General features: G+C 38.9%; 1 protein-coding gene across 1 annotated transcript in view; it reads right to left on the reverse strand.

Moving 5' to 3' along the window:
• The window catches only part of LOC128612259 (peroxidasin), a 68,791-nt gene that overhangs the window by 9,630 nt on the left and 32,779 nt on the right, over positions 1 to 26,382 (reverse strand). Inside the window, exons 7-18 of the mRNA XM_053632220.1 lie at positions 25,980 to 26,149; positions 21,663 to 21,780; positions 21,303 to 21,472; positions 19,940 to 20,212; positions 19,465 to 19,581; positions 13,795 to 13,953; positions 9,387 to 9,499; positions 9,127 to 9,283; positions 7,908 to 8,016; positions 4,358 to 4,515; positions 2,661 to 4,164; positions 2,422 to 2,556 (exon numbers count right to left, since the gene is read on the reverse strand). Of these exons, the coding sequence (XP_053488195.1) occupies positions 2,422 to 2,556; positions 2,661 to 4,164; positions 4,358 to 4,515; positions 7,908 to 8,016; positions 9,127 to 9,283; positions 9,387 to 9,499; positions 13,795 to 13,953; positions 19,465 to 19,581; positions 19,940 to 20,212; positions 21,303 to 21,472; positions 21,663 to 21,780; positions 25,980 to 26,149 (3,183 nt within the window). The remainder of the gene's footprint in view (positions 1 to 2,421; positions 2,557 to 2,660; positions 4,165 to 4,357; positions 4,516 to 7,907; positions 8,017 to 9,126; positions 9,284 to 9,386; positions 9,500 to 13,794; positions 13,954 to 19,464; positions 19,582 to 19,939; positions 20,213 to 21,302; positions 21,473 to 21,662; positions 21,781 to 25,979; positions 26,150 to 26,382) is intronic.

Below are 26,382 nucleotides of genomic sequence, written 5' to 3' on the forward strand. Positions count from 1 at the left end.
ACAAACATGAAATAGAACAAAGAAATTATATACTAAAATATAGTTATAACAGTATAGCATGGGAAAGAAATCAGAAACTGTGAAACTGTGTATAATGTAAAGAGTAAAGCACAACAGGCTTTAGAGGTGAACCGATCGTGGATTTTACAGTGGTGCTTAAAAGTTTGTGAATCCTTTAGAATTTTCCATATATCTGCAGAAATATGACCTAAAACATCATTGGAATGGAACCCAATTAAACAAACAAGACAAAAATAATATATTTGGTCATTTATTTATTGAGGAAAATGATCCAATATTACATATCTGTGAGTAGCAAAAGTATGTGAACTGCTAGGATTAGCAGTTTAATTTGAAGGTGAAATTAGAGTCAGGTGTTTTCAATCAATGGGATGACAATCAGGTGTGAGTGAGCACCCTGTTTTATTTAAAGAACAGGGATCTATCAAAGTCTGATCTTCACAACACATGTTTGTGGATGTGTATCATGGCACGAACAAATAAGATTTCTGTGGAACTCAGAAAAAGAGCTGTTGATGCTCATCAAGCTGGAAAAGGCTACAAAACCATCTCTAGAGAGTTTGGACTCCACCAATGCACAGTCAGACAGATTGTGTACAGATGGAAGAAATTGAGGACCACTGTTACCCTCCCCAGGAGTGATCAATCAACAAAGATCACTCCAAGAACAAGACGGGTAATAGTCACGAGGTCTCAAAGGAGCCAGGGTTACTTCTAAGCAACTAAAGGCCTCTCTCACATTAGCTAATGTTAATGTTCATGAGTCCACCATCTGGAGAACACTGAACAACAATGGTGTGCATGACATGGTTGCATGGAGAAAACCACTGCTCTCCAATAAAACCCCCATTGCTGCCTGTCTGAAGTTTGCTAAAGATCACGTGGACAAGCCAGAAGGATGTTGGAAAAATATTTTGTGGATATATGAGACCAAAATAGAATTTCTGGATTCAATAAGAAGGGTTATGTTTGGAGAAGGGAAAACCAGCATAACAACCTTATCCCATCTGTGACACATGTTGGTGGTAGTATCATGGTTTAGGCCTGTTTTGCTGAATCTGGGTCAGGACGACTTACCATCATTGATGAAACAATGAATTCTGAAGTATACCAGTGTATTCTACAGGAAAATGTCAGGACATCTGTACATGAACTGAATCTCAAGAGAAAGTGGGTCATGCAGCAAGACAAGGACCCTAAGCACACAAGTTGTTCTACCAAACAATGGTTATAAAATAATAGAGTTAATGTTTTGTAATGGTCAAATCAAAGTCCTGGCCTTCATCCAATAGAAATGTTGTGGAAGGACCTGAAGCAATCGGTTCATTGAGGAAACCCACAAACATCCCAGAGTTGAAGCTGTTCTATACTGAGGAATGGGCTGAAATTCCTCCAAGCCGACATGCAGGACTGATCAACAGTTACTGGAAATGTTTAGTTGCAGTTATTGCTGCACAAGGGGGTCACACCAGATACTGAAAGCAAAGGTTCACATACTTTTGCCACTCACAGAAAGGTAGTATTACACCATTTTCCGCAATAAATAAATGACCAAGTGTAACATTTTTTGTCTCATTTGTTTAATTGGGTTCTCTTCATCTACTTTTAGGACTTGTGCAAAAATCTGATGATGTTTTAGGTCATTTTTATGCAGATATATTGAAAATTCTAAAGGGTTCACAAACTTTCAAGCCCCACTATACCTATACCGAAAGTTGGGCAGTACTTGCAGATGACCGATTAATCAACTGATAGCTTTTAAAATTGATACTGAATGAAAACATAACACTCAAAGTAAAATATTGCTGAACTTTATTACAAAGATAAACAGTACTGACTGTACCAGGAAAAAGTACTGTACTTTTTAAATGATATAAATATCTGAATATTAATATATATTAATTACTAATAAATATTAAAGTGAATAAAAGCTATATATCCAAACAGAACCATAAAGTAACACTCCAAATAACAAATAAAAATAGAGACATCCAAACTTAATCAAAAAACACTTCAAATAACACACCAAAATTTGTCAGTGTTTTTATTTTGCCCCTAGAGGCCGTGCTTGTGCTGTATAAATACAGTGTTTCCTTCTCAGCCAACTCAGACGCAACCGGGAAAAACTACTGGTGTGGATATTTGCAGATAACCGATAGTTCCAGCAATTGGTTATATTTGTTGATTAATTGACAAAACCGATCAATCGGTCGACCTCAAACAGGTATACTGTTATAGGACAACAATCACCATTTAAAAAAAAGTTTTACTTATATTCCTAACACTATACAGTTTGAAAAAAAAAATGGAGGCGCTAAACATATTAATTACAAACATCACATTAAAGTTATAACTGCAGTTATACATATGAGAGATCAGTAATTAAAACATGCAGGTTACCTGTCACCGTCTCTGAGCCGCTTAAACTGTGCGGCCAGAAGACACATGAGAGTCGGCCCCAGTCTGCTCCCAGGAACAAGATCCTCAGCCATCAAAGCAGGGAACAGATCGATGTTCAACGGTGTGCCATAGAGCCTGGGATCACATACAACCCAACCATTCAGCACTAGCCACCGATTAGTAAAACAATACACATGAATATTTAACAGGCTATATGAATGAATTTATCATGCATATACTTCTCAAGCTTCTCCCGAACGGTGGAGCTGTGAATTTCATTTCTCAGGTCATCAAAAGTGTGTGCTGAGGTGAGATTGCAGAACACTCTGTAGTCGTTGTAGGGAGGGATGCCATGGTCACGTCCTCTTTGGATGTTTATTGCAGCGAGGTCCAAGGCCACAGCATGGGCCATGGAGAAAAGGCGCTCTGTCAGCTCGGTGTTGAGCAGCTGTGTGGATACTCGCATCTTTCCTGCCACGCCAAACAGTCCACGCAGCAGGGGGTCGATGCCTCCCTCGTTTACAATACGGAAGGGAGAGAAGAAAGCCTTGTGCAGAGCTATGTGGCCTTGCTGGATGGGCTGGAAATTTTCACCTAACCGGTACAAAATGGGATTGATGAGGGTGTGGCCAAAGCGGAATGCAGCTGTGGCAAAGGCGTTAAAGATTCCTGCATTGACGTTGGGGTCGTAGCCACGGTAACTGCCCATCATTTTCATGCCGGCTTCACCTAGTATTTTGGGCAGCCAGTGACTGTAGGTGATGTGCTGCATCTGGGCGCCCACGATCTTGCGTGCCTCGTGGTAAATGGTGTCTCCATCCCAGTGCGGGTTCAGGCGCAGCAGCTCTCTGGCGATACGGTTATGCTCACGGAACCACACCGTGTGCATGGCTGTGAGGCCCAACTGCTCATTGGCACGGTGATCCCCAGCCAGGAAGCAAGGAATGGGGCTCTCGTTCTCGTCACGCATGCACTCTGTGGGTGGCCCACTGGCGAAAGGCAGCAGCGGTTTTCCCGTGCGCTGGACAATACCTTGCCGCAGCATGCCCCGATGTCCGGCCCGGTCTCGTATCTCATCTGCTTCATGATGCGAGCTGCCGTACACATTAGAAGCATCAATGTAGGACGTCAGTTGGTTGATCTGCTCGCGAGGGTACACCGAGTTCATGAGCAGTGAAGTCATGCCACTTCCACACACTGGGCTCGAGCGGACAAAGAACATGCAGCGGGCAGCGGTCCTCCGTTGCCGTGGATCATTGGGTGGGAACATGACAGGGAAGCAGGGCGGGTCATTGGTACAGACCGATGTGCACAGCTGGCCATCGGAGAAACGAGACTGACTGAGTGCTACTACGGTGGAGTCCAGGTCATGATCCAGGAACTGGCCCCACTGCATGAGCATGTGTGTGTATCGCTCGTCAGGAGTAATCCTCTCTGTGCCTATCATGGTGGTGGAGACGAGGCGTGGCAGAGGCAGATCAAAGCCATTGTGGAGTCTCTCTGTGGCACCGCGTGGCAAGTTGAAGCCGTTGTCATAGACAGACTTTAACAAGCGTTCGAAGGCGGTGAGCGAGGCGCCCCACATGGGGTGCTGCAGGTTGTTGCATGTGCCATCGTGGCTGCGGTACTTCTGATGGAAGCAGATGTCGGAGCAGTTGTTGAAGCGGCGGTGAGCTGTACAGCCGGACAGGTTCGCGATCATGTCCAAGAAGCGTGGCGACACCAGGTCATTGTAACGGAAAGCTAAGATGTGAATAGTGAAATAGTGAAAAAACAAAGCAGAGTTCATATTGATAGTATATGAAGTGATAAAATCACATAACCACCAGACAATCAAAACTTATAATTCCAAGGTCATGCAATGTTAATATCCAAATATTCTTTTTAACATGGTTACATGTTAAACTGTGTCAACATTTTTAGTATTATGAGATACCTGTCCCATTGGTGTCCACCATCAGGCCCTGGTTGACATGCCGCTGAATGAGGAGGAGAGTTTGCTCAAAGATCTCTCCGGCTCGGGCCTGTTCCACTGTGTAAGGGTCGCGTGGATAGCGGAACAACGCCAGCAACTCACCAGGAGTGCGGGGGGAGCTGCATGAGATAAAAAGCCAGACATGAATATGTTAAATATAAACGGAAATGCCATTATAAATGGGAGCAGTATGATGAACACGTTCGGTAAGATTCTGCACTAACAATTGGAAGATTATTAGTTCAAATTTCAGGCCCTGCAAGACAGTCACTCTTAGGCCCTTAAGCAAAACCCTCACTTGCATCTTACCTCAACTGTCTGGTTGTGGATAAAAAAAAATGTGTGCCAAATTACTAAATACAAAAATAATCCAGATTTGGGGGAACCATGCAATTTAAGTATCAATTTATGGATCTGAAGGCACCCTGGCAACCCCTCCTGTCATTACGAGAAAATTAAATAATAAAAATAAAAAATCAGCCAATTTCTGTTTGGAAAAAAGTGATGGATTATTACTACGGTGCTCTGTCCTTTACACTTATTGGCCTTTTAAAAATGAATGGAGCCACTGTGTAACAGTGATGATAAAAATCACTAATCCTTATGGCCCACAGTGAATGCACCAAGCAGTTAATTCATCTGTCAGACTGTAAGAGTTAACTCCCTAGAGCTGGAACACTGACAGAGCTCAGCCAGGAAATTATAGAATACCAAACCTCTAGACAATTATCACTAGTCCTGTGCATTATTAGATTAGAGCTGAAGGGATTGAGTGAGTGTAGAGCTGCTATTCAGCAGAGAGCAAACATACAACTGACAGATTCTTATGAAACGTAGCCATTATACACTGTACTGTGTGAGAAATAACACAACAGACTGTGCTGCGATACACAAAATAATGCACACTGGACTAGTGAGATCATGGATACAAGCGGAATATGTTTATATTTATATAAGAGCCAATAATTCAATTCAATTCAATTCAATTCAATTTTATTTGTCTAGTGCTTTTAACAATGGAGGAGCTTTACAGAAGCATATAAGCACAGGATAGAGATTTTAAATGTGTGACTTTATCCCTATTGAACAAGCCAGTGGTGACGGTGGCGAGGAAAAACTCCCTAAGATGTTAAGAGGAAGAAACCTTGAGAGGAACCAGATTCAGAAGGGAACCCATCCTCATCTGGGTAACAACGGATAGTGTAAAAGCAAAGGAAAGTTCATTATGGTTTAATATGAAGTCTGTTTGTTGAACTAGTCTACTGTTCAAAGGAGACCCGAGTGCAATAATTACAATTTTTTATTTATCAATGACAACATGTTTTTTAACTGCTTATAGTTACATATAATGTTATGTAACTATAAGGTTATAAACAGCTGTTCCCTCACCAGACTCTCCTGAACTCTGTCTTGAAGTTGTTGAGACAAACCTTGTGTGACTGAGAAACCAGAAATCACAAATTGCACTGTTCTGGAGACTCTCGCACGTCTGGAAACTTACTGAATCTTACAAAGCGCTGACACCCGAAAGTGTTCCAATAAATGCTCACATGATATGTTTTTCTTTGTTAAACAACACTGTTTATTATTAGTTGTTACTATAGGAACAATAAAGTTAGAACTAGAGCATTAATATAAACATATTATTTATGTTACAGCCGGAACTACTGTCAGTGCTGCTGTTATATAAAATTAACACACACCTTCACATTTGACAAATCAACTGCCTTGTAGTATAATGTTCAATAATTTATACTGTTAAATGTAAAATTTTAAATTGTTAAATCGATTATTTGCAATTAGTGGCTTATAATTATGAAAATGTAACAAAAAAGATGCCAGTCAAATGGTTTTGAACCCCTGCAGTTTATGTTTCATTGCAGATTATACCACAGTGTGGCTGAATTCTCGAATCTGATTGGTCAGTAGGTGTGCACTATTTTTGTATAACAGCATGGCTCTGACAGTAGCTCTGGCCATAACGTTAATGATAGTTGGTTCTAATACATTATTGTTTCTATAGTAACAGCATACAGATGATACTTCACATAATTTAAGTCTAATAATAAATGGTTTTTAAAAAAAAACTTTGTTTAACAAAGTAAAAGATATGTAATAGTTGATGTAGTGGCATTTTGTTTTTTTATGGAAGGAGTCTCAATTGTAACCGCTTTGTAACAGTCAATGTTTACTAGCACAGGAAAGTCTGGGACAGAGGCATGTATGCTTAGAGGCTGAGAGAGAGAGAGAGAGAGAGAGAGAGAGAAAGAAAGAAAGAAAAAGAAGCTGGTATAATAGTACGGTCTGGAGTGTGTTATTCTGTACTTAGTCACAGACCAAACAAAATGATACAGAGTAGCAAATAAATAAAGAAGCTAAATCTGCACACGTGGCGGGGTGACCCATTAAGCCTATAGATAAAAAAAAAAAAAAATCACAGACAGTATTACTATTAACTGTAACACAATGAAAAAAACTCCACGACTGGAGATTTTATGAATGGCTACTGAAATAACGTTTAATGGTGTGAGAAACTCTATTACTGTAATGCTATATGAATCATTATACTATCATTAAACTATTGCTTATTGCAGTGTATTGATGCACATATAGCTCATGCCATTTTTGATATGATACTGATATATACAAATCCAATTCTCACATCCTCACAGTAATCGAGTGACTCTGCAAGCTTGCAAATGCTTAACATCGCAGTCACAATTTCGGGTGTAATGACTGGACTTGGCTTGATGCATTGATAAAAAATAAAAAAAAACGACTGAAATGAATCGAGGCAAAAATAGATTATTTTCGCTTATAACTGATTATAAATAGATTATTAGTGAAAAAAGACAGTAAGTGCGTGTAAATAAAATTCATATTTGTGCAAGTAGTCTAGGAAGATGATTTGTCTGTAACTCTGATACTTAAATGCAAATGAATGAAAGTCCTACCTCAGATTCTGAACAAAGTACTTGGCTCAGTGTTATCGTCAAAAAATATTCAATCTTCATCTTAAGAATCGAAATCATATTATATCGTGGGGAGGCCTGAGGTTTACACCCCTAGTCACGATGGCGACAATGTCAAATCTAATCTATCTTTCTGGCCAGGGTCTGTCCCTTGATACATCTACTTGATACTTCCTGATTTAAACTGTGGAACTTGTGTTCGTTATGCGTTCATGCTGTTTATATTTCTTTGGAAGTTACTTTGGCAGCCATTTCTCCAAAACAGCGCACTAAATGACTTAAACAAACCTTCAGCGGCCTTTTCCTTAGACACACAAACACTGCACATGTTCCTGAACAGGCTGGCATTGCCTTTTGCAGCACGGCATGTGCAATCCAACAGCTGACAAGAGTTTAAACTGCAGCTTTCCTAACATAACAGTCAGACTGACCATCAGCCAAGGTAAATTCCTCAAGCATTACACGAGCATGACTCATGAGAGTAAGAAGTGCTTTCATATGCCTAAGTGACGTTATATATGTAATGATGCTGCGCTCACCCGTCAAAGAGTTGCCTCCTGGTGGAATCAATGGCGCTGTCTATGCTGCGGATGGCTTCCTCAAGAGACGTCGAGACAAACGGATCTCCCTCTCTGCTTACCTGCGGTACTGAAGAAGAAGACGAGAAAAACAATGATGAGCCACACAAAATGTGCTGCGAGACTGGGGGAGATAAGAATCCACACAGAAAACTACTCCCTGTTAAGTGAGCCAGAAAGAAAACTGTTGTCTAGACTCCCCTGCATCTTTTCAGAGCACTATTACCAGGCAGAGAGGCACAATTGTTTGATATACTAAATACTTTTATTTTGTACGAATGATTAATCCCATATGAGCTACAGCCTGAAAAATATCTAACACTAAACAGATTTATAATAGCACCCGTATAAAGGCAGAGGTTCATCCAAGAGTTGTTTAGATAATAGTGATATAATGTAGTAAATTTCAAGGCTGATTTTGTCTGAGAATAACATTTCTGATATCATTTGAAATATATATAACATTGTACCGCTGAGCTTCTGAATTCTCGAATCTGATTTGTTTTCTGCTGCAAGGCAAATCACAGGTTTATATTAATACACTCGTTCTCATACGTCATCGTTTCTATAGTAACAAGTCACTTACGGGGACTTGTATGGTATCTTCTCTACGTAAACACTTTTAAAAATGTGTGTCATTAGGAATCCAGGGAAGGTCTCTCTGAGAAGATGTTTATGGATTGAGTCTCCAGTGGTAAGAGCTTTGTAAAAGTCAAAGGTAAAGCTCTTAACTTAATTATCTGACATGGAAAAGTCTTCAGGATGAAGAGCTTAAGAGTTTCTTGATAACATAAGAAACTGTAAATTTTTGGCTTATGAATTTTAAGAGAGAGAGACAGAGTGAGAGAGTGAAAAAAAAGACGTGGGTCCAATTTTTACGGCTGCTATAACTTAAGTGATACCAGGAAATACAGTAAATATTTCATAACCAATAAAAATTATGATGCATTGTTCTTTCAAAAATCACACCACCCTGACATGATTATTTTCCTATAACAGTACGCAAAATCATATTTTATTTCCCTTACTTAAGGAAGGAAACCAAAGAACTTAGATAAATACGAGAAATAAATATGACAATAGATAAATATGGCTCCACCAAACTAATAAAATATCACTGACAGGAAAACTGAAAAAAGGGTGTCCAGTCCATAACAATAAGAAAAACCCAGTTTCATACCTTGCACAGTTAGAATCATGCTAGCGGATGAGTATCCAATGGAGTTACGAGCCACACACTCATAACGCCCCCCATCAGCAAGACCCACATCATTCACCCCCAGATAACCATCGGGGTTGATGTGAAACTTCCCACTCTCTGTCACCTGAACACCGTCCTGCACATCACAGTGAGAGAACAATGAGAAAGAGCACAAGATGAAAGGAAAGAGGTCTGGCCAAAAGTATGCAAAAGGCACAGCAGAAGGGATCCGGGCTCACCTTGTTCCAGGTGATGACGGGCGTGGGCTCTCCATGAGCGCTGCATGGAATCTGGACATCATTTCCAGACTCCACAGTCATGTCCCTTGGAGCATTTGTGAAAACAGGCGTTACTGATGATTTAAAAACATGTGTTAATGATTACAGCTCGCAAGACGTCCACAGTGAATCATATGCAACAAACACAGAATTAAAAATTCACACAACGTGAAAAAGCTCGTTATTACACAAAGAACTGTGCAATCTTAGCATTATGTGCTTCATGTTATTATTATTGAACAAATACAACTTTTGAACTGCGTCTAAGACAGAAACACTTGAATAAAAATGATTTGAATTGAGAATTCTCAGCTCATCACTCTCTAGAAGTCTTAGAGCGCAAACGCCTGGAGATGTTATTCTTCCTTATTTATGCTTTTCCTACTACTTCCAACCTGCCTCGTGGAAACCCCAAGAGGCGGACACTCTACTCAGACTCACATGTTTCCGAAGGCGGGCATTACGCAGCCACACTTTGATGTTTCTGTTAACAACCGTGACTACATAGAAAACATCTTGTCATGTGGGAATTACAAAGCCATGTGCTTTCCTGGGCTGTCCCATAAGCCTGTAATTTCACTTAAGAGCTGGTTTAAGACTCACACAGGTCTCCTGCCACATGTCTGTCATTGAGATTTTACGGGGGCATTGTTGCGGTAATTGCCACCCTCCTTTGTATGTAAACGACAAATGAGCTCGAGGGGTCGACTCCCAGCCTTCCTTGCTCTGTCTTAACCTTTAAACCCTCCAGAATCTCTGCCTGCTTAGAAAGTGTTAAAATGAAGAATTTCACAGAATCAAGCACGTAGAGCTTATTAAATCTTTAACTGTCTGTTCTGTAAATGAAACCTTGACGTCATGTCTAACAACCTGGCTAGTACACGGATCATGGTTTAAAATTGGATTTCGGTTTTATTTATTTATTTTTGCCCTTGCTGCCCCTTGAAATATTTGCATGGAAACTGGTCAAAACCTTGATTATGATTTAGACGAAAATTTTCAAATGCCAGTTTGGAGCAGCCCTGCATTGCACTGTTGGCTGTCTTTTCTGCTCTAATTAGATTTGCTTTTTTAAAATGGTGAGATCAGGCAAAACAATATGCATTGCAGACTCTGTGCTTACTTTTGCAGATTTTAACAGATGCCTTGATCCAAAGCGACTTACAGCAGTGCTTTGTAGTCTCCATCAGAAACGTATCCTCAAGCTAGTACAAATACCTCAGAGACTAAGGATACTATCAAACTACAGCCTCGTTAGGGAGGAGTTAATTACAATGTGCTATATGAGCGTCATATCTAACAGCTCAATCATGCCACCATGACAAATGAATCCTCCCATTCGCATGACATTTTTGTTGCGCCCCTCGGGATCCCAGTCCCGATGTACACCTCTAGTCTCAATCAGATGTGAAAAAAGAAAAAACCTTGAATAATGTATCACCTATTTGCATCCGTATTTGTATGCATTTAGAACACTTGATCTGATTATTCTAAATAACAGATACTTACATTGCTAAAATGATGGTATGACTAATTGTTTTTGGTCAATCTCATATATTTTCCTTGCTTAACCCAATGTATATGCAAGTTCACAAAATGCATATACATCTTTGCTGTTCCATTAAATATGGTCCACAATCAACCTACATTTTAGCTTGTGAATTCACAAGTCATGAAACTCAGGCAGTAAAAGACGGGTGGGAATCCCCTCCGTTCAACAGTCTTGGCAAATCGAATCATACAGAATCTGGTCTCTTTCTATCTTATTGTTTATGTAGCCTTGCAGGAAAATCAGCACACAGTATCTATGCGGTTAATTACACCAAAATAAACATGTACTGTATAATCACTGAACTATGGAAATGACTAAAAGGAAACATTATGTTGAAGATTATACAACAGACCTCGGATAGAAGCGTCCGATGTTTGGAGATGTATCTAAAGCTATTGTTATCTTTAATACACAAGGGAAATATAAAGGAAAGGGCGGAGAAGTGAAAAAGCAGAATTTCCCTTTAAAGGAACAGTCTAGTGTTTTCAACCGAATCTCTAATCACTGCGTCTTTATTGTATAAGTGTTTACCGTATACAAGCATTTTAACATCTTCAACACCTGGACTAATGAAGAGAAAGGAAAACCCCTTGACTCAAAACACACTTACAATAAAAGCATCAGGACAGTTACTGATTTCTGACAAAGTTTTAAAACGCTAAACTATATAGCACTATATAATATAGCTATTATACAACTGTAAAAATAATAAACTAGGGATGTCCTTATCCGATCTCAAACAGTGCATTTACATGGACAACAATAATCCACTATTAACCCGATTAAGACCATACTTTGATTAAGAAACTACCATGTAAACAGCAATTTTTAATTACCTTAATCTAATTAAGGTCATACTTGAAGTAAGCAATAATCGAATTAAGACAGGTGGAGTACTCCTATTTTAGTCACATAATGGACGTGTATTACAGACATGTAAACACCTTAATCACATTATGAACGTCGTGTGAGAGTTTTCACCGCATTTTGCGACAGGACACGATCACACACGGCAGTTTTACGTTTTACGGCGAACAAGAGAGTTCGGCCGCGTCCCAAACCGCATACTTGCCTACTATAGGCCTGTAGTGGGGAAAAATACATGTATCTTGGCTACTATATAGACGGTAAGTACGCGGTTTGGGACGCAGCCCACGGCTTCAAGCAGTTGTCTATTAGCACGTATAACATGACAAATAATTAACTGCACTTGAAGCGTTCGTAAAAAAAAATTAATAAAAACACCCAAAACTGTATACGGTACCATAACAAAGAAGAACTGTATGTTGATACGTGAAATTCTGGAGGGACGTCAGGGCGCGGTGACGTAATGACATGGGCTGTTAATCTAATTATGTTCTATAACATGTAAAATGGGTACATGACAGGAGTATTCTAAAAGCGACTCATGTAAAGACCTTAATCACAATATTATCTTACTCAGAGTAACATCAATAATTAGATTACTGCTGTCCATGTAAACATAGTCAAAGATAAAGGCATTTTTTAACTGACTGGTATCGGCTTTATTGAGCACTAAGCTAAGCCCGAACCTTTGTTTTACGTCAGCTGTCATGGAGAGCACAATTTGTGGCAGGATTATGCAGCTGAAATGTCTGCAGTTCAATATTATCTGTTATTATCTGTTACGGCACCTAAAAACTAAACACTCAACAGAATACAGCAAGTTCCCTCAGGTGACACCGGCAAAGGCTGCACTGAAGCAGCACATACTGGAGGAGACTTTCAAAAGGAGAGAGAAATCTCCTCTCCTGGAATTGTTAATGGTTCTTAAATGATAAGAGCATATAAAAAAAATAGTTTGTTTACTTTGTTATCCTCAATATTAAATGACTCGGATCGGGGGCAAAAATACGTGATCGGGACATCCCTATTATAAACTGTAATAGACAGCCACACTCTAAAATCACACATTTGTTACACAAGATTGTAAAAATGCTGCAGATTTCCTTCAAGAAACTGCAGACGGACCATACTGTGTGGTGTGCATACTGTCTGAATTAGCATGAATCATTGAAGTTAATATTAATATATGACTATGGATATAATGACAGGGCTTCAAAATTCCTGATTAAGCACAATTTATGATTTTTTAAAATTAAAATCGAGAAATTCCGATTCTGTCTCACAATTCTTCTATACACCAATTTTTGTTAGAAACAGTATATATACTTAATATTTATTTCAGTGAATTAACAAATGACACAAACATCTGTACTCCAATAGCCCATACTGCTATTTATCACATTCCAAAGGTTAAAGGTAACTCTCACCACTGGACACTAGCAATTTGAGAAATAGTAGCTGGCTAATAATTAATAGTCATGGAAATGTTTCTGGTTGATAATGATTCATATGCCAGTTGTGGGTGAAAATAGGTCTTAATGAATGTGGTCTATGAACAATACACCCCTGGCAAGCCATTGAGTGCAGCCATGACTCACTCGCCCCCGTATATTCATTTGGACATTTTTTCAGCAGTTGGAAATGTATTATTCAGTGCATAATATTAAATATCCGTTTTGCTAGACTAAAAACGTGTTCTTTTTCACTCCAAGTGGGTGCTTGGTTTGTTTTCAAATGTACCCATTGTTTCACAGTGTAATTTCTCCCCTTTTCCTTCAGTAGGCTCACAGTGATATTATGCTGTACATGGTCGCTGGTCACTGCTAATAAGCATTTGATATGAAGGTTACCTGAGTACAAACTGACACTTTTCTTGAATAGAATTACAGTGAAAAACAAATTGAAGGCAATTATGTGTGCAGTCTTTCAAGATACTGATGTAAATCTTACCTCTTTGTTGGATGTTAAGTTGCACAGCTGCTCTAACAGAGCCAACAACGTTGACAGCCTGGCACTCATACTGGCCCTGGTCATGAGGAGCCACTCGAGAAATACGCAGTGTGCCAGTGAACAGGACCACATGGTGCCCATCAACCTGGAGAGGACTGCCTGGGATTTCAGGAGGGAGTTTTCATGAGCTGAAGTTTAAGTTTTATGGAAGCCCTGAACAATAAGATGTGATTTTCTTTTCAATTGCTATGTCGTTATTTTACTTGTCTCACTTGACTTAGTATCTCATGACTTCAACTTTCCAAGTCAATCTAAAAAAATATTTTTTATTGCGATCTTATTATTATGATTTGCTAATTTCATTATTTTGACTTACTATCTCGTTACTTACTAATTCAGTGTGAATTTTTTTTTTACTGCTGTCTTGTTATTTCGACTTACTCCTTATTTTGGTTTAATTAAAAATACCCCATAATCCATCAATAAGATTTTTGCTTATAATTTATTCTGTTTCTCACATAGTCAGTAAGTCAGACATTACTTCAGTGCAATTCACTTGACACAAATATGGTGAATGATGTTCATTCAAGAGCTCGTAATGGACAGTAGATGACACTAGAATAAACAGAGGATAGTACTCTAACTCCTAGGCTCGTTCAGACCATTGGACCCTTTTTAGATTTGCCCTTTTTATATGCAAGATTTAAGGGTCACTTGGAAAATGTGCATTTCCAAAGAGAAAAACTGGCAGAAAAAATATATCAGAATGGTAAAGGCTTTTAAAAAACTTTTTATTTTGCTGCTCCATTATCTATTATCAATTTTGCGATGAACTTATTGTTTCTATAAAGCAGGCTACTACTAAATATGAGTGAATGAATGTAGTAAATGTGTCACGCAGTACCACGAGCACCAGATAGGCGCTCACGCTAATGAACTTGACCTCTGTTTTGTCCTGAGAGATTCATATGTGACCGTGAGGGAGAGATATGCAAGATTAACATTCATTTATTTATCTTCAGAAAGTGCTTTATCTTGGTCAGCGTGACAGTGGATCCGGAATCTATCCTGGTAATCAGCCGGAGGAACTCCACACTGACACGGGGAGAACATGGGAAACTAAACAGAGACAGTGACCAGAATCGAGCCTATAAGATATTTAGTGAGGTGTCAGTAATGATCACTCTTTATCACTCAGTTTTGCACACTTGCGTTTTTGCTTGTTTGCCTTGCTGTCTGAAATTTTTATCTGGGACCCAAGTGCACACTCCACTAAATACAAATCTAAATGTTTTAATGGGTTTGTGTAGAGTACACAAAAATAAACAATAATAATAAAAAAGATACAATACAACACAAATACAATGTAAAAGTACAACGGTACAATTTAAAAGCCATACAAATAAATACCAATAGAACGGTTCTAACCCAACCCACAACGCGTCAAATATTCAAGGTGAATGAATAAACAAAGCACAGTCCATAATAAATGATAAGACTTTCATGATTTTCTGTACGTGTTGTTCTTTAGTCAAATCTGCACAGGGTCATAATATTTTAAATATTATTTAAATCAGTAGGCAGCGATATTCTTCTTCTAAGAAATATGTTAATGATAAAATACTCTTTTTTTTTTCTCCCTACCAAACTAGTGAGTGTACCAGAAGTCAAAAGATTTTCATTCAGTTTCTGGAAGTACAAGCTCCTCTGCTACCTGATCCGCATCCCCTGGCCAATTTAAACTGTGCATGCGCGGCCAATATCCTCTTCTTTTACGTGTCCATGTCTAAAGTATTTCTGTTAGCCGGGTAAAAAATGTTGGCAATAAAGATTTTCACACATTTTTCAAAAACTGTACAGATTAACTCACACTGACTGTATAGGCAATATCTCAGGACACCTATATAGAGATCCTATATAGAGATCCATTCAGAGCTCGTCAAGAGAAAGTAGACCAACGATGGGAAAACCATCCATCCATCTTCCATACCGGTTATCCTACACAGGGTTGCCTGGAGCCTATCCCGGGGAACTCGGGGCACAAAGCAGGGGACACCCTGGACATGGTGCCAACCCATCGCAGGGCACAACTGCACCCATTCACACACTTTGGACAATTTAGAAATTCCAATCATCCTACAACACATGTCTTTGGACTGGAGGAGGAAACCGGAGTACCCGGAAGAAACCCCCGAAGCATGAGGAGAACATGCAAACTCCACGCACATGGATGGAGGCTGGATTCGAACCCTCGAGCCCAGAGGTGCAAGACAAACGTGCTAACCACGCTAACTTCTTAGTATTGAAGTCTTTCTGATTTCCACCAAATGCAACAATAGATGTATCGGTATGAAATGTCATGTATAATATCTTTTAAACTTGACTATTCTCACATTACCCATCGTCTTTACTAACAGCCTAAAGACTTTCTTAGTAAACTATTAATAAACTATACACAGTGTCCTCCACAATGTCTGGGACAAAGGCATACAAAGGCATTTTTTTTTTTTGCCTCTGTACTGCACAGTTTTAAATTTGTACTCAAACAATTCAAATTTGGTTCAAGTGTACATCCCCCGACACCCACAACCACAATTTCGAGGCACCATTATATTTGGGAAATAGGGATTTAGAGGTGTTTATGATAACTCAAGTGTGTTTAACTGCTTTATTGGGGCAGGTAAAAGAGAGCTTATAGCACCTAGTCTTGATTCTATGTTTCTGGACACATTTGGAGTCTGCTTTTGCTGTTTGTCAACATGAAGACCAGAGTTGTGCCAGTCAAGGAAAACATTATAAGGCTGAGAAACAATTATAAAACAGTAACCAACTCTGGTCAAACCTTAGGCTTCCCCAAATCATCTGTTTAGAACAATAATAATAAGAAGAAATAGATAACTGGAAAACTCAGTAACCACAAAGAGACTGGTAGGCCAAGGAAGACCTCCACAGCTGATGACAGAAGAATTCTGACCATAATGAAGAAAAATCCCCATACACCTGTCCGACAGATCAGAAACACTCTTCAAGCACCAGGTGTGGATTTGTCAATGACTACTGTCTGCAGAAATACAGAGGCTACACTGCAAGATGCAAACCACTAGTTAGCCACAAAAGCAGGATGGCCAGGATAGTTTGCTAAAAAGTACTTAAAAGAGCCTGAAAAGTTCTGGACAAAAGGTCTTGTGGACAGATGAGACCAAGAGTAACCTGTATCAAAGCGATGGCAAGAGCAGGTGCTTCATTCATATCCATTGCTAAGAGGTGCATCAAATGAAGCACATAGCCATACAGGAGACTCCATAGACAAACAATGGGAGTATAATGGGTTGTACTGAAGAGCTCAGGGACTTTAAACGTGGCACTGTTATCAGATGCTTTGCCACACATCACTTCATGAGGTTTCTTCCCTGCTAGATCTGCCCTGGTCAACTCTAAGTGCTATTACTGTGAAATGGAAGCTTCTAGGGACTCTGGGAGCAACATCGTCACAAAAAATATACTGTATATATTTGCTAAGAGAAAAAATGTGAAATTGCTGATTTTGTTTAGTAGCTGATGGTGTTTTTCCAGAAAGGCTTTATGACATAAACAGAAAGTAAAAAAAAAGTGTGAAAATTCATAATGCCAGCAATCACTATTACAAAAAAATATGTAAGTAATTATGACTTAAACCATGGATTGATCAACCTAAAAAAAAAAAAAAAAGCAGACTGGTGGATTTGTATTTGGGGTCAGCTTGTGACAAACCTTTACTTTTATGATTTAACTTGTGTTTACTTAAAACTTAAGTGAACACATTGTGTTGTTCTACTATGAGGCTAGCACGATGATAAGGATGGTGAGTACTTCAAGGCCTTTATAACACATGGCTTGTTTTCCCAATAAAATCTTACTCAGTAAACCCAAACACTTGGTGCTGAAGTACAGATACCAATGGCTCTGGTTTGAACCTGTTTTACTCTTTATCATCCTGGTCATCTACTTGCTCGTGTGTAATGGACCGAGGATGATTTTATAAATATTCACAGTGGTGTGAAAGGTTGTACCAATCATTTTATCAATAAGAATATATGTTACTTATCTTAACCAAGGATTTTGCTCTGTTTAGTCCTTTATAATAACTTGCAATCCCAAAGGACCTAGTGATCTGCTCTCTCCTCTCTGGCACTTCTCTTCTCTGTAACTCTCTAAGGGCTAGGGGAAAATCCTCTTTATCATTTAATATAAAGGAAATAAAATTCCAACAAGGAAGCAAAATGTTGGTGGTTTAGATCACCATACTCGTTAACCATTATGCCTTTTATGTTATGGTAAAAGCTCATATTGCATGGATTGCATTTGTTTAGTATAACCGTAGGCAGGCAAGATTTGTAACTTGTGACGTCTTCATGCATGTGCGCAGATTTGACCCGTGGTACAGATCGGACTTCATCGTCACTACCTGACCGTGTCCTTCCCCCCACCCCCACCTCCCCAAGTGTGCAATTTACCCTTGGATTTCCTCCGGGTGATTACCAGGATAGATCACGCTGACCAGGATAAAGCACTTTCTGAAGATAAATGAATGTATAAATGAATGAATGTTAATCTTACATATCTCTCCCTGAGATTCACATATGAATCTCTCAGGAAAAAACAAAGGTCGAGTTCACTAACGTGAGCGCCTATCTGGTGCTCATGCACTGCTGTGGGACACATTCACTACATTCATTCACTCATATTTAGTAGCCTAACTGCTTTATAGAAACAATAAGTTCATCATTAAATATAGCAGGTATGGGCAAACAATAGATAATTGATAACAGATAATGGAGCGGCGAAATTGGCAGAAACTAAGATGTATTGAAAAGACTTTACTATTCTGATATATTTTTTTCTGCTGCCAGTTTTTTGCTTTGGAAATGCACTCCAAGTGACACTCAAATCTTGCGTATGAAAAGTGCAGATCTAAAAAAAGAGTAAAGGTTTGAACGGGTTAGAACAGTCAAGAGTACTATTTTCTGTTCATTCTAGTGTTATTCTTGAGTCACCTGCTGTCCATTAGCAGCTCTTGAATGAACATATTCTGAGTATCTTAGTGCTTTGCATCAAGTCGAAATAAGCACTTAGTAAGTCAAAATAACGATACAGCAATTGAATAACTATTCACACTTCCCAGTTCAGTGCTTTTTATTCTGATATTTACGATAATCTAATTCTCACAATGTTACTCCACCCACCTAATCATTATAATTCAACGCATAATTAGAGCTGACTCCCTGAAATACTTGTTAGCCGTTTCTTTATTTAACTATAACATTCAAAATGACACATTATACATTTGTACTGAAAGCAGAAATGTAAAAACGATCAACTTATCTACATACCATATTTATATTCCAGGGGCTCGTTTTACATTTAGAACTGAGTTACAAGTTGAAAGTGTAAAAATGGTATTATAGATATGAAAAACAAATTTTAAATGTAAAAGAAAAATGTATGTATGTAAATGTAGGTTTAATTGTGTTTAATGGATAAAGTGTATTGGATAAAATGGGCAAAAAGGTTACGAACCGCTGGATTAGATCAATGGACTGTCAATTGCTAAGTATTAAACAGAACCATGGAAGCAGAAAGCAGACAACCCTTCAGAAGTGTGAGAAACAGAGGTCCATTAAATCATCTCACCGCTGCGTGTCCAGGCTATGACAGGCTGAGGATAGCCTGTAGCTTCACAGGGGAAATCCACTGTTTGACCTTCTAACACCGACTGGTCCTGTGGGGTCACTGTGAACTGAGGAACAGCTGCAGAGGAAACACATACAGAGAGGTGCGACTGATTTATAGTTAGAGTGAGACAGCATTAGTTTTAGAAGTGTGAGAATAAACAGAACTGAACCTTTGCTCTTTGCTGTTTTCTTTTATCTTGTTGTCATATATGTTTCCACTGATGCATGGGACTTCAGAGAAACTTTAACAAAGAAAGCCTAATTACTCGTTATTAAAAAATATTAAAAATGAAAAACCGTTCTTGATTAAAGAACACTTTCCTGCAATATGGTCTGTATTTTCTTCTTTTTTTTCTTTCTTTTTAAATTTTTATTTTTATTTTTTATAAGTGTTTGTGCACTACTTTTAAAACGTTTCTCTTCTTCTCGCTTACCCTGCACTATGATGTAGGCAGTGGCGTGGATGGTGCCCATATTATTGCTGGCGTAGCAGGTGTACTGGCCTCCATCAGCCTGGTTGACATTCTGGATATAAAGCCCTCCCGAGGATGTGATGCTGATGCGAGGATCGCTGGGTAGAGCGCTGTGGTCTCCTCTAGTCCATGTCACCCGAGGATGAGGCTGCCCTGTGGCACTGCACTCCAGAGTCACACTCTCTCCCACCAGCACCTCTGTGTTCTGAGGCTGGATCACGAAAGTAGGCGGAGCTACACAGGATCCCACAGCAGACAAAAACACCATTCAGTTTTCCCAGTGCTGGCAGAATGATTACCTGATAACCAACAGTAGGAAGAACAATGGACTTTTCACATCTAACATGTCTGAATGGCTTTACGTTTAATGCTTAACTTTTAGTTATTAGTTTATGGATAAAAATAAGGCAATTTAAAATATTTTTATTTATTTTTTTTACACTGGCGCTTCACATTACCACTTTTGACCAGCACCGCAGACTCTGAACAGATGAGACACATCTGTTTTGAATTTGACGCATACTTCTCTGACAATCCGTCTTTTTCATTGTTGGCCTTTTTTTGTAAAACAAGCCACGTCGTCAGATTGCTAATCAGACCAGAGAGGGTAAATAAAATGAGAAATCTACAAAAGTCTGTAAAATCTTACCCCTTACTAGCCTAATGTCTCCAGCCCTGTAGTCAGTTTGATCAGCAGATACAGATGGTTATTATTACTAAAAGAGGTTATACCAGCTATTGAATACTATTGGTGCATATCAATTTTTTTTTTTTTTTGGCCTAGATTGTGAATGATAGATTGTGTTCACACTAAAGACATGAAAAGTACAATTGTGTGTGTCCAATTAGTTAGTGAAATGATGCATGATGTATGAATCCAAAACAGATATTTTATTAATGCCAAAAGAAAAGGAGGATTCAATTTTGTTGATGTCTTTATTATATTTGCTCACGCTTTTATCCCCATAAACTACCAACAACCATGCAAGACCGCAGAGTGTAAGCAACTCACTCATCAAGGTTACTCTGAAGAAACTAAAATATGAGTTATTTAATAACAGGTCTTCACTATTACTCTAAACTGTGGGAAATGTTAAAATAAAATAAATAACACCCTTCTATGAGAAGATGTGTCCAAGCCTTTAACTTCTACTGTAAATGGGGTGACATTAAAACACTACAGTGATGCCCACAATTTATAGAAAACAGATTTCAGCATCTAAACTTGAAGCAGAGTTATTGAGAAAGAAAGAAAGAAAAAGTAGCTTCTCATGAAGCTTCACATTTTGTTCCTGGGACAGTCATACAAAGGTGTGAGGCTTACATGGTGTGCCAAAGTAGCGCAAGGTGACCTCTCCTGTTTTGACCTCGCCGGCGACATTTTTGGCCATGCACTGGTACACGCCCTGGTCAGTTTCCCTCGGGTCCTGAATCATCAGCGTGCCGTCTTCCAGAAGATTCAGACGCGAGTCATCTCCCATGTTAAGGGCGTTGCTGTAAAAACACACAGAGTTCAATCATTCAAAATACAAAATCTTGGATGAAGCCAAATTATTAGCTCTGTAAACAATGTGCAAAATGTGCAAACTGAAAACAACAACAACAACACAGCAGTAATGCACTCTTATTCTTATAATATAATATAGTAATGCTTTATTGTTCTTAGATTAAAAGTTGCTCTCACTTATTTCTTAGCCAGATGATCTGGGGTTTGGGATTGCCCTCCGCCCTGCATGTGAAGTACACAGTGTTCCCTGAGGTCACGTCCACATCCTGTGGCTCAGATGTGATCCGAGGAACCTCTATACACACGTCAAACAGAAGTGAAGTAAAAGGAATGCTGGGGAGGGGTAACGTTGGTGTAAGAAAGGAAAACAACAAGAAGACAGAATAATGGTACTAGAGGTGGATTAGTATGCTGCAGACATATTTGGACTGTAGAAGGCTGATTTGTACATGATGACGTCATGAAAGTTGGATGTCTAACTGCGGGACTACAGTATAATGTCTCGGCACAACACCAGACCAATGGAGACTGCACACATGCTGAGAAACTCTGTGCCTTTACAGCCATCACGATTTGCACTAAAACGACTGCATGCATGGCAGAATAAGCTGCCAAAGCCATGGCTTCTGTTCATTTGAGCATATTTACGAATGATAGACAGTGTTGTAGTAGCCTTTTATTACATTTCATATTAATCAGACCGGTTGCAGAGGTTTTACACGGTTATAACCGTGTCCAAAGCATTATCAGACTATTTCTACACAGCCAGAGAGAGGGAGAGAAAGACTAATTCAATACAGGTCAAAAATGGCATACGGAAATATACCTTCTTTCTCATATGAGCAAATTCTCACTAAATCATAAATCCACACCTTTCCTGCCATGTTAAAATTCCACACAGACAATGCTGTAACACAAAGTAGTCAATTGTGTGTTCATGTCCATTTGGCATTCTGCCTTTCCTCTGCACTACACACCATTGCTTGCCTCATTAACGCTTTCTGACGTCGTAATTATAGCTCTGTTTGCAAGCCACGCTCAAACTGCCACCATTCTACACCACATGCGCTGGAGTGGCAGTGCCACACTGAGCCATGATGTGTTTTTACAGCTGCTCCAGCTCACTGTGTATCATTCCTCAGCAGAGAGGGGGAAGACATTCCAGTGCAGAGCCTGCAGAGGCATTAAGAGATGGTTTACACCAACAAGCCTGGGCAGGTTTGTAGCAAATTAGCCACAGTAGTTTGTGGCTTCTTTGTAGTACATAGACAACTGCTGTGTACTTGAAGACCTGTGAATTACATCTGAGAAAGCACTAAAGCTTTCTAGCTCAGTTTTGAATGAAACAGGAAGAAACTTGCTTCGGGAAGGGAAAAAAAAAAGCTCATGTTTGCCCACATCTGAGTTATATGAATAAGTCTGATGGCTGGGCTGCTTTACCGCTGACAGCACTGCCTCCCTGTAGGACTGACCTTCATTTATTTAGCAGATGCCTGAGACTCAGGGAGTTGCATTTGCCCCACTACTCACTCTGGAAGAACATTCAATGAGTAGGAGGCTAAATACATTAACGGTGTTACATCTGGAAAACGCAGTTCTTACCCTGCATTCATACTAGCAAGAAACATTGTCACTAATATCAGTCTGAGTAGATACTTCTCCATCCATAACTGTCCAGTTCCTCAGTTCCACTGAACTCGATACAAAAGGATATTATTGCTTTCACATCCCTTAAAGCAAGACGTTCCCTACTGTTGCATTGGAAGTCTGCTAAATATCCATCTATCTCCCAGTGGCTAAAGGATGTAATGTTTTTTCTAAAACTAGAGAAAATAAGGTATACGATGAAGGGTTGTACGGACAAGTTTTTTTTATAAATGGCATCCCTTTATTGTATACTTTATGGAGTTACAGACACTTCCCACTTAAATTTTTGTGCCTGTTGTTGGGTTTTACAATATCTATATAACCAGCGACAGTTATTGGGTAGCCATGATGAGCCAGGGGGGTGCGTGGGCGGATTTGTTTTTGGTGTTTGTACTTTTAATTTCGTTTTCCTTTGTTAGTATAAAAAGAAAAAGAACTGTGAACGATTTCTGCTGAGTGTTGCTTGGTTTGTTTTCTTCTTCTCAATGAAATATTTGGGAGGGGGAGGGGAGAGAAAAGTAATGTTCAGCGCGAATGTTCAGCAGACATGTTCAGCAGAAATGATCAGTAGAAATGTTCAGCAGAAATGTTCAGCAGAAAGGTTCACTAGAAATGTTCAGCAGAAATGTTCAGTAGAAATGTTCAGCAGGAATGCTCAATAGAAATGTTCAGCAGGAACGTTCAGTAGAAATGTTCAGCAGGAATGCTCAATAGAAATGTTCAGCAGGAACGTTCAGTAGAAATGTTCAGCAGAAATGTTCAGCAGAAATGTTCAGTAGAAATGTTCAGCAGAAATGTTCAGTAGAAATGTTCAGCAGAAATGTTCAGCAGAAATGTTCATTAGAAATGTTCACTAGAAATGTTCAGCAGGAATGTTCAGCAGGAATGTTCAGTAGAAATGTTCAGTATTCATGTTCAATAGAAATGAAACTGGAGATTGTTTGTTTTAGCTGAAATAAAATATAAACATTAAATAAGGGAAAAAAAAAAACAACAACAACAAAAAAAAAACTGTCCAGTTTAGTTTTTAAAGGGTAAGAGCTGGAATGTAAACAATCGGCTGCATAATTTATACATATCACTATTACCTTTGGTTAAAATGCATTTTTATAGTTTAATAAAAACCTGAAAAATGATTAGATCGCATTAACAGTTTGTCCCATTTTGCATAACAAACATGGCTGAATTAGAACCAGTTGTTGGAACGCACTTCCCATGCCATAGTACTGGACAGAGACCTTTACTGGATTTGTCAGTTTAATGCCTCATTACTAATTTGCATAAAATCCTCAAATCTTAATTAGTATTATAGTCATAAAACATGTACTGCACTTAAGTCAATAATATAATACAGTGCCCTCCACTAATATTGGCACCCTTGGAAAATATGAGCGAAGAAGGCTGTGAAAAATTGTCTTTATTGTTTAGTCTTTTGATTTTTTGTTCAAAGAATTCACAAAATACTCTACTCTCATGGATAAAAAAAACAATTGCAAACACAACACATGTTTATCCAAAAATAAAAATCTTTGTTAAACATATGTGTGCAACAATTATTGGCACCCTTTTAGTTAATACTATGTGCTATGTGATACCTGCTAGGCATTCTCCTATAATGCCTGATGAGGTTGGAGAATACATGGCAAGGGATCTGAGACCATTCCTCCATACAGAATCTCTCCAGATCCTTCAATTGCTGGTGGATGCTCCTCTTCAGTTCACCCCAGAGGTTTTCTATGGGTTTCAAGTAAGGGGACTGGGATGGCCATGGCAGGACCTTGATTTTGTGGTCAGTAATCCATTTCTATGTGGATATTCTATATTCCTAGGTCATTTGGCCATTGTTATGAATGACTAAGGGAATTTTGTCCCACATGTTACATCATATTTATACCCCTGTGAACAATTGTTCATGGTTGAACAATTAAAAAACTTCAAATATAAATGGGAATATACTTCAAATATATTTTTCTCATATGAATTCATAGGGGTACCAGTAATTGTTGCACACCTATATTTAACAAAGATTTTTTTTTTTTGATACATCTGTGTTGTGTTTGCAGTTGTTTGATATCCATGAGAGCAGAGTATTTTTGTGAATTTTTTTAACAAAAGGTTAAACAATAAAGACAATTTTTCAGTCTTATTTGCTCATATTTACCAAGGGTGCTATTATTAGTGGAGGGCACTGTAAAATATATATTGTATTATATTATATTATATTATAATATAATATAATATAACATAAAAACAACCACATAATATCAATAGTAACAGAGGCAACAAAACTGGACTAAAGCTGAATATTTGAATAACGTTGCCTGATCGTTTGCCAGTCGCGTGCCCACTGTGTTCTTCAGATTCCCGTTCTTGGCTGACAGGACTGGAAGCTGATCTTTTGTCGTTGTAACACATTCACTTCAAGGTTCAGTGTTCCGTGCATTCTGAGATGCTTTTCTGCTCACCACAGTTGTAAAAATGTAGCTATTTGAATTACCATAACCTATCTGTCAGCTTGAACCAGTCTGACCTCTGACCTGTCTCATAAACACTGTGTTTCCACCCGCAGCACTGCTGCTCACTCGATGCTTTTTGCTTTTCACACCATTCTGTGTAAACTCTAGAGACTGTTGTGAGTAAAAATCCTGTGAGATCAGAAGTTTTCTGAAATACTCAAACCAGCACCAACAACCATGCCACAATCTAAATGCATGAATTCACTTTCTTCCTCATTCTGATGTTTGATCTGAAGCTCTGTATCTTCCTGGTTTTATGTGTTGCACTGCTACCACATGAGTGGTTGGCTGGATAAGTGCACGAATTAACAGGTATTCGTAATTGCCTTACCACAGTTGAGCTCCTCTGCAGTGAGGGTGGCCACAGATCGGCCCTGCAGGCGGCTGGGGTATTCACACGTGGCAGCAGCCTGGGCATTGCCAGACTCGGCATACTGCTTCAGTAGGTCTGCCAGCCATAAAAGCTCGCAGTCACAATTCAGTGTGTTTGAGTCCAGACGCCTGAGCAGGGACATACAGATTTTATTTAAGCTCCTGTCAATTAGATTTTACTACCTGATAGTATAAGATATGAATATGATTGACATTTTGTACACTGTTAAAAATCAGCATTGCAATGTAAATGCAAACATGTAAAAAATGGTAAATGTAATATAAATATTGTAATGATGTCACTCATATAAAAAAAATATTTTTTTTTATTTAAAGAGGCAAGATGACCATTATTTCAATGT

The sequence above is a fragment of the Ictalurus furcatus genome, chromosome 9 (genome assembly GCF_023375685.1).
Source record: "Ictalurus furcatus strain D&B chromosome 9, Billie_1.0, whole genome shotgun sequence".
Taxonomy (NCBI): domain Eukaryota; kingdom Metazoa; phylum Chordata; class Actinopteri; order Siluriformes; family Ictaluridae; genus Ictalurus; species Ictalurus furcatus.